This window comes from Rhagoletis pomonella, unplaced genomic scaffold (genome assembly GCF_013731165.1).
Source record: "Rhagoletis pomonella isolate Grant_MI unplaced genomic scaffold, Rhpom_1.0 Rhpom_scaffold_00001, whole genome shotgun sequence".
NCBI lineage: Eukaryota > Metazoa > Arthropoda > Insecta > Diptera > Tephritidae > Rhagoletis > Rhagoletis pomonella.
The window spans coordinates 20513564-20522422 of NW_023458555.1; the positions used below are offsets into that span (position 1 = coordinate 20513564).

The 8859-nt window shown below is 32.9% G+C and overlaps 1 protein-coding gene across 1 annotated transcript in view; it reads left to right on the plus strand.

Annotated features, from left to right (window-relative positions):
• LOC118739221 (putative odorant receptor 85d) overlaps positions 1-4666 on the plus strand; it is a 7346-nt gene extending 2680 nt beyond the window's left edge. The window contains exon 3 of the mRNA XM_036470458.1: positions 4331-4666. Within this exon, the coding sequence (XP_036326351.1) occupies positions 4331-4387 (57 nt within the window). The 3' untranslated portion in view covers positions 4388-4666. The remainder of the gene's footprint in view (positions 1-4330) is intronic.
• Positions 4667-8859: the final 4193 nt, after the last annotated feature.

Below are 8859 nucleotides of genomic sequence, written 5' to 3' on the forward strand. Positions count from 1 at the left end.
ACTAATGCATGAAAATCCTAACCTCAAAAAAATCACCCGTTACAAGTTCCATACTTTCTGAACTCCTCTTTTCCTACCGGGAACTTTCAGCACGTTTATTTATATTGCTTGCAAATAGTAATTCAATTGATTAGGCGTTGGGGCCATTGAATTCGCGCTAATGACATTTTAATTTGGCCACCTATATACTGAAGTAAGTTGATGATGCCAACAGCTCCTACTACATAGTATGTAAATATGTACATATATATATGTAAGGTTGCATTGCTTTGTGAGGTAGACCATTTAGTGAACACGCCCACTTACTCAATGAAGTGTCAGTTGATGAAGGTAAGTGGGGGTTGATTTATTTGCTTATACCCAATGCGTAATGAAATAAATTGAAAAATCTTAAATGCGTTGATATTCAAATGAAATAAATTATTTAGGTATAAATATAAAATATGTCGGTATAATTTTAAGTTTATAAGATAGCGATAGCTGAGGTTACAAAAGGCAGTTGAACAGTGCGCAGTTACTGGTAAAGAAGGCGACGCACAGTAGAAGGCCCCCCTCACCCATATAAAATATGGCAAAAAGTACAATATCTATTTCGTTTTTGCTGTAATTTGTTATCTGTGGTAATTTTGCTTGGGAATGGAGAAATCTGTGAAGATCTTATAGAATGAAAAACATACATAAAATTCGGTTTGTAGCTTAGTTTTAAACAGAGAAAATTTAATCTGTAAAATGGTTAAAATCGGCTTATTGTTATGCCCAATTCTTCTTCTTCTTCTTCTTCTTCTTGTTGGCGTGGTCGCCTTTTTTGTGGATTGGGCAGAGCACACTTAAATTCCAATCATTGGGCATGCGTTCATCTGACAACACTCTGCATATGAGTTGATGCATGCCTCTTATCAGCTCCTCGTCGCCGTACTTGAATAGCTCAGCTGGCAGGCTGTCAGCACCAGAAGCTTTGTTCTTTTTCTATCGCGTAATTGCTATTCGTACCACGTCACAGTCAGTCATGAACTTTCAGTGCTGCTACCATTCAGTAGGGTGTAAAAGTGTTCCCTAAAAAATTTAAGCACGTTCTGTACATCGGTCAGTAGGTCGCCTGAAACCTTCCGTAAGTCTCCTTGCACTCTGGTAAAATTTCGGGCATTTTCCTGTCAAGCCCTTAGCATTCACGCCGTTATTTTAATATATTGTATTTTTTTTTTACAAATAAGCAAACAAATCTTTAAAATTCCCATAGAAAATGCAGGACACTTTTCTTTCCTTCTTGTGTTTGGAAGTTCTATTCTTGTTGCATGTTGCCAGGGGGTAGACGCTTTCTGACATCATGAAAATTAAATTGAAGGAAGTTGAAAGTGGGACTATTAATGATGATTTGGTGTCAATAGTACCTGTACTATCCGCATTGGTAATGCTCTCCGTACAACACCTACTGAAGCTATGCATATGACTCTAAACATCCTACCCACAGAAAGTATACACCGATTATAAGAAATGTGATTCAAGCTGGAAAAAAATCGTATGTCTGGCTGTATCTGAAAGTGCAGACGTGCTTGCTGATATTTGTTGGCTTCCAGTAGGTTCGGATTCGAATGTCGTCAGCGGCAGCACATAATTTTTATTTTTTCCTTTATATTTTTGGTTTTTATTAATTACAAAAAAAGCATCTGTGAAGTGCAGAATATAAGCGCATTTAAACGAAATTTTTTTAATGTAAACAAAAATGTTGCGAATATAACCACATCGTTGTTGAAAATATCAACCAAGGCATTGTTAATATTAACCAAAAATCACTTTGATTCCTTGTTAAGCTTCAATTTGGTAATACTAACAAATTTTTGGTTGATTTGTTTCTCAGTGTACGCATGAAATATGCTGCAAGTGTAGTCCTAAGACTATGGGAGTTGAGAAGCTGGAAAGCGGCTCTATGTGGCCAAACTACTGTCGCCATTAAGCCGCAACTGTTTCTAGCCAATGTAAAGAAATGCAAATTATTTAGTTATGCTTTGAATTATTCCACATACAAATGCTAAAAATATTGTTGCCTTAATTCACGAAGGCCCTAAGCAACACTTTTTTCGAAACTGCGTTTTTCACAGATTTTGCTAGGATATATTAAAATGCACCTTCAATAAAAATTTTAAAGCGCTAAATAGTTCCAAAAACAACGGCGTTACATGTCACTTTTAAAAAGCCCTACCTGATTTTCATACTCTTTTTATAATGTTCTCCTGTGAAATAAAAAAAAATTGTTGGTTAGGGCCTTTGTGAATTAAGGTCACGATATGTATTATTAAATATGTGAGAAGTGTGTACACTTTGCATTGTTTAACTTGTTTCTCTTTTATTAATATATTTTTCAGAGCATCAACGTAGCTCAAGCTGTCTTCAATAACGACTGGACAAATGCACACACACATTATCAACAGATGTTGGTGTTAGTAGTGGCGCGCGCCCAAAAACCGGCAATACTAAAGGCAACAAGCTTTGTACACGTTTCACGTGGCACAATGACTGATGTGAGTATGATGGAGATGGAGGGCGGATGAAAGAAATACCAAAACTGTACTTTTTAGTCTTTAGTGTTTCTTTTTGTTTTTTTTTTGGTTGTAATACGAATTTTATTTAAGAGAAAAATTGAAAGTTCGTTGCCACTCTTTTTCCAACTGTAACTGTTTTTGAGATGTGAAAACTAGCTAAGAAGCGTGTACCATTTCAACAAGTACATTGTGGAAACAGACTTACAGGGAAATTGTGGCTAAGATAATTGAAAGTAATGTGTAAGACAATTGAAAGACAGTACAGTACGCCAGGGGGTTTAAAAGATTTATTTCTTTTAGTCTGACACGAAAGTCTTACCAAAAAAGCTCCTTTGCCCACTCATGGTAAAAAGCTCTTTTGACAAAAAGCACTTGTACATAATTTTGTTTGCGCTGCTTCAACAGCTGCAATGGCCGAATGAGCAAAGCACTGGCGAGTCATTGGAAATATCCGAGTTTCGCGTACTCGACCATCGAAATATTTTTTCTTATTTTTTTTAATTGCTTTTTCTTTTTGTAATTTATTGTTCTTTTAATTTTTAGCTTTTATTATTTTAAAAAGAAATTACTATGGGCATATTTTTAAAATCCTTTTAATTTTTTGAAATTGATTTAGTTTTTATTAGTATTTTTTAGTCAAATTTTTAAATTTAATTTTCAAAAAACGTATCTTTTTTTATTTTAATTTTAATACTTTGAAAATAATTTTTTAAAGGTTACTTTATTTTTAGATTTTTTTTTTACTTTTCCTTTTTTGGATTAAATTTGTCTCACTTAACATTTCTTTTAGGTTTTAGATTTCATTGTTTAAAAAATATATATATATTTTACTGTCCTATAATTTTTAGGAACTTTGTATCTACGAATAAAATTTCGCCTTTTTACGTTTATGAAACTTCTTTTATTTGTTATGTTTTTTCTCTTAATTTTTGGATTATATTATTTTAAAAAGACACACATTATTTTCATTTCATTAAATTTTTAGGAACATATTTTTTTATCTTTCGTTTTTTTTTTACTATTTTTTTTACTATTGTTATTTTAAATTAAATTTTCTTCTAATTTTTATATTTTTTTTTATATTTTAAAGGAACATATTTTTTTAATATCATTGTATTTTTAGAAACTTATTTAAAAAATTTTAAATTTAATTTTTTTTTAATTTTTATTTATTTTTTTATTTAAATTTTTTCCTTTTAGTTTTTAGATATAATTATTTTAATCAGAAAAATATATATTTTTTAATTTAAGTTATTAGCTATTATTATTATTAGTTATATAGCTTAGACCTCGTCGTTAGCAGATTTTTCAATTATTCTTTTGAAGGCCAGAAAAGAATTTTCAAGATAGACATATGTAGCTCGAAAGATTTTAGTGTGTTGAAAGAGAGTTGCCAGAACAGTACTGTTAGTCTTAATGATACCGGCATTTTTAATGTCCAATTATATCATAAAAATGTTGCCATTAAAAGTCCGGTAGAAATCCGGTATTATAACACATATTTTTTCAATGCAATGTCTGTGGAAATGAGGCATTATTTAAGTTTCTTCTAATGATTTTTTTTTAATAAAAATGGTTTTTATTTTCAGGAGAAATTATGTTTTTACAAAAGTGTAAATTCTTTAAATATAATTTTTTTTTAGTTTACCTTTTCGTTTTATAGCTCTTACACTTTCACACACAAGTTCACTTGGCATTTCTAAACACTCTTGTAATTGACGTGCACGCAGCATGCGGTTTTTAGCCTTGAGTACTGATGTTCAATTAAAATTTTTTCTCTTTTTTTTTTGCAGATAATGCAAATTTCATATAAATTCTTCACTCTCATTCGAACAATGTACAGCAATTAAAATGCCTGCCGGCATTCGCGCACGACAGCTGAACTTATTTTCGTTACATGTTGCCACTTTTTTTTGGGGATATTGTTTTTGCTGTTAATATTGCGGTTGTTGTTATATACCCGTACATAAATGCTGGCTACACAGTTGGCCGCTTGACAAATTGCAATTGCAATGTGCATTCGATTCATGTGGATTTTTAACCGGCTTACATATGCAAATTTAATGAAATTTTAATTAAAGTCAACCGTGACTGAGGTGTGCACAAAATATCTAAATTATGAACTGTAATTGAAAGGCTTTACAATTGTATGTACTCACATGTAAGTAAAAAAAAAAAAATAAAAAAAAATCTACTACACGAACAATAATACTATGTAGATATCCCGATTAGAGTTGGTGAAAAATGCAGATATGCATAAAAGTCATTCAATCGAATAAAGGAATGAAAAAACGGGGCATATATGTGCATATGTAGGTATGTTTGTATCTAAATCAACCAAAACCAAAAGCAAACAACAAATTAAAAAATCCACAAAATACCAACTGCACTAATTGAAATAAATAATATATTACAAAAGAATGCTTGTTCACCGTTCAAATTTTTACGTTTAATGGCTTCATGTCCCATTTTTCACACTCCTACGTAAATTCGCGTGAATTCGCATTTTTTCATAGAAATATCGATTTCTTTCAATCATTTCCATTTCAGCCTTTTCGAATTTTTATCTTTGACGCTCTTTTTCGCCGCCAAATCCGTTAGGTAACTGTTTTATGTGAAAGTATTTATGTATAGCGCATTCATATGCACATACCAGTACAAATGTATACATATATACATTAGACCGTTACAGCAAATAAACAAAAATCGGCGTACGCCCCTGAGTTAAAATTATTTTTGCAAGGCATTTTCGAAATTTTTTTTGGCCGAATCTTGTTAAATTATTCGGTGACACCTACATTCGGCAAAACAGTTTTTGTTTGGTTTTACTGGAACGTTCGAAATATTTCCTTATTATTTTTTGGATTTTTGGGGAGCAATCATTGCCGATATTAGGGTGGTACGTTAGGGTGATAAGAACTGTTATCTGGTGGGTCAGTACTAGAAAGGGTTACTTGAGGTTAATGAACTTTGGAACAAAAAAAAGAATTCTCCTCGAGGTAAGAAAATTAAAATATGAAACTTCAAGATCCGACTGTAAATGCCGCATCTATGACGAAAAATATTTAAGAAGGCAACATCTACGTTTGGCAAAAAAATATATGTATTTTTTTCTAAATTGACTTGCAAAAGTGCTTTAGACTCAGGGATGTGCGATGAACTTTTTTTCCTGGTGTAGTCTAATGTACATACATATCAGTGTTGCCACATGCGGACTTTTCCTACCAAAACTGGTAGGTTTTTTTCCATTTGGAACATTGATAGGCTAAATTGGATTTTGGTAGGTTCCGCGACAATAATAGTTATCTGCGAAAAATAAAAAATATCTATCTATAAACAATTAGCAACCTTGTTTACGCGAATATTTTACCAATGTGGTCGTGTAACGGCGACCGCAAACATTTAAATATGTCTGATTCTTAAGTACAAATGTATACCCTTATTATTGCCAATATAAAATATGTACATCCATACACATACATATGTATGTAAATGTGTATGCTTAATGTGCCTGCCGCTTAATTTAAATTGATTTGAACCACAAACTTGTGAAAAACTACATATGAATGTATGTATACGAAGGAAAGTCAACTTGACCAGATCCATGGCTGCGACAGAAATTGAGTTCTCCTAAGAGGCGAAGCATCTAGATACAATTCTGGACAAAAGGCTCAATGGGAATCCACAAAATGCGCTTGCATGGTACCGAGCCTTCCTGCATTATATCTAAAAGATACACTGCCGAACTGCTTAGGAGATGGCAAGAATCTCAGATTGCTGACCACTGTCGAAGTCAAACGTAATGAGACAATCAAAGAGATCCATAACTACTTCCAGCAGGAAATCCATAAGACTCCTTGAACTTAGCCGGGAGGGTCTTGGAGCTCTCACTGGCTACCTGATAGGACACTGCAAGTTATGGGTACATTGGAGGAAACCTCAGAGCATATTCTATGTGACTGCCTACGTATCATGAATAGCAGACTGATACACCTTGGAGATGGATTTTCTTTTGCATCAAAAATTTGGAAATGGCACTCTCCAAAGTGGAAAGTTAGGAAAAAATTTGACCGTAGCAACACTGATACGTATGTATGTATGTACGTGTATGCGACCCTGGTGTATGGCTTGCAACCTAATACCTCAGTGGAATTTGTTTCAGTTTTAAATATCACTTTACACACATGCTCATAGGTATGCACATATGTACCCTGCAGTGAAAAGCCAAACCAGTCAGTAGAAATACCAGTTCATTAACTACTATGTGCTAACTTAAGCGTTCAGCGACATCTGCCTTTGAATTGCCAAAGCCGAACATAAAACGCAATTAATTGCTTTTCTTACAAATATCGACTGTGGCATCGCAAGAAGACTACTGGTTCTAGTGCTGAGATCGCAGGTTCGCGTCCGCTTGGAGGTAATTCAATGTAAGTCAATATATGTAATTATTTCAATTTAAATATTAATAATGAATTTGAAAATCTAATTTCGTTGCAGAAAAACATGCATATGAGAAAAACTACTTGTGCCATAAAATAAGAAATTTACAAAAATATATTTTTTTAAATAAATTTAAAAATGACAATAGAAACCCTAATTAAAAAAGACAATAAATAAAAAAAAAAATCCTTAGATGCTCTGCTCTGTCGGTCGGCCATTGCGACTGTTGGAGCGTCGCGAGCAAATCGGCATATTCATGCTTTCAACTGGATGCTACTAGTATTTCTACTAGTAGATGCTGATGCATAGCCTGACAATTGACATCTCGTAGGACATCGCCATGTTAAAAATGTCAGTCGCTAATATTGAAAAAGGATGGGACGTGAACTAGTTGGGCTGAAAAGCAAACTGGTAGTACTTATTCAAGTTCACAACTATTAGCTATCCCTGCAGGGTATGTACACACCTCCGCTCACACAGTTTCGTCTGCATTGCGCGGTGAATTGGGAGCAGCCGAAAAGAACTGAAATTTCCAAAAATCGAACAATATATAAAAGCAGGATGCATATGTACATGTATCGAGTCCTAAATGCCAAAAAGTCGTAAACGAAATTTTTTTTTCAAAGTTTTCGTTTTGATGCAAAAATATTCCTAGAGTATATGGATGCATTTCTACATCAAAAATAAAATTTTGAAAAAATGTCACTTACGTCTTTTTGGCGGTTAGGACTCGATACACATACGAGTATTTGATGTCATTATAAAAGCTCTATAGATTTTTTACTGAATTCACTTGTTCGTGTCTGTCAGTATATCCTGACTAATATTATAAATCCGAAAGTGAGTTTTTTTATTTGTTACGCTTTCACGCTTTAACTACTCAACCGATCATCATGATCATCAGTACACTGATGTCATTTAGCTCAACTTAAAATACAGGATAGATTTAATCTCGAGTGTACAAGGCGGCGTGGCACCCCTCATACAAAAGAATTTTTCATACGGCATATCGCAGGAAATATTTGTGACACTGGAACTTGGTATGGAGTTATTTAAAATTATATTAAGAAATGTATGTCTAGAGGCTTGAAAAAGTTCTGGTTTGAAAATATTTTGAAAAGGGATGCCACCTGTTTGAAAAGTCAAATTCAAATTAATTATTCGCAAGCTATGTATTTCAAAAATTTAAATATGTGTGTCAAACGAAAAATTGTTAAGAAACCTTTTTGTTTCAATATTTATAATATTATTGAGGCGTTTTACTGAGGTTGTCACCCGATTAAAAATTAATTCAACTAATTTAAATCAATTACTGCAATATGGGTGTCAATCGAAATGGATTTTTGAAAACGGTTTCAGTTCTAAACTATATGAAGGACTATTGCCACCTGTTTGAAAAATCCAAATTCTACTTGAATTCAAGGAATTAGAAAATTGGAATATGTATCACAATATGGGTGCCAGACCAAAGAGGCTTAATAAGACTATAGTTGGAAAATATTTTTGAGAGGGTTGCCATCTGTTTAAAAGGTTCAACTAAAAATTAATTATACTCAAATTACAGTGTCAAACGTATGAGTGTTCAGTTATGTTCAGCTTGAACAAGTTGAATCTTCTGAGGTATTTGAAGAGGGCTGCCACCTGTTTTAAAACTAAATTCAAATATGTAAAATTATATTATAAGAGTTACTACAACATAGACATTAATCGAAAAGTCTTGAAAGGGGTTCATTTCTAAGCTACAAATATATAGCAGGGTTTACAAAAATTTCAAAGTTCAAAGGTTTAAAAAGGTTGCCAACTGTTTAGAAAATTAAATTCAAACTATTCAATAATTTCAATGAAGTATTACAATAGGTGTATCAATCGAAATGGTTTTTGA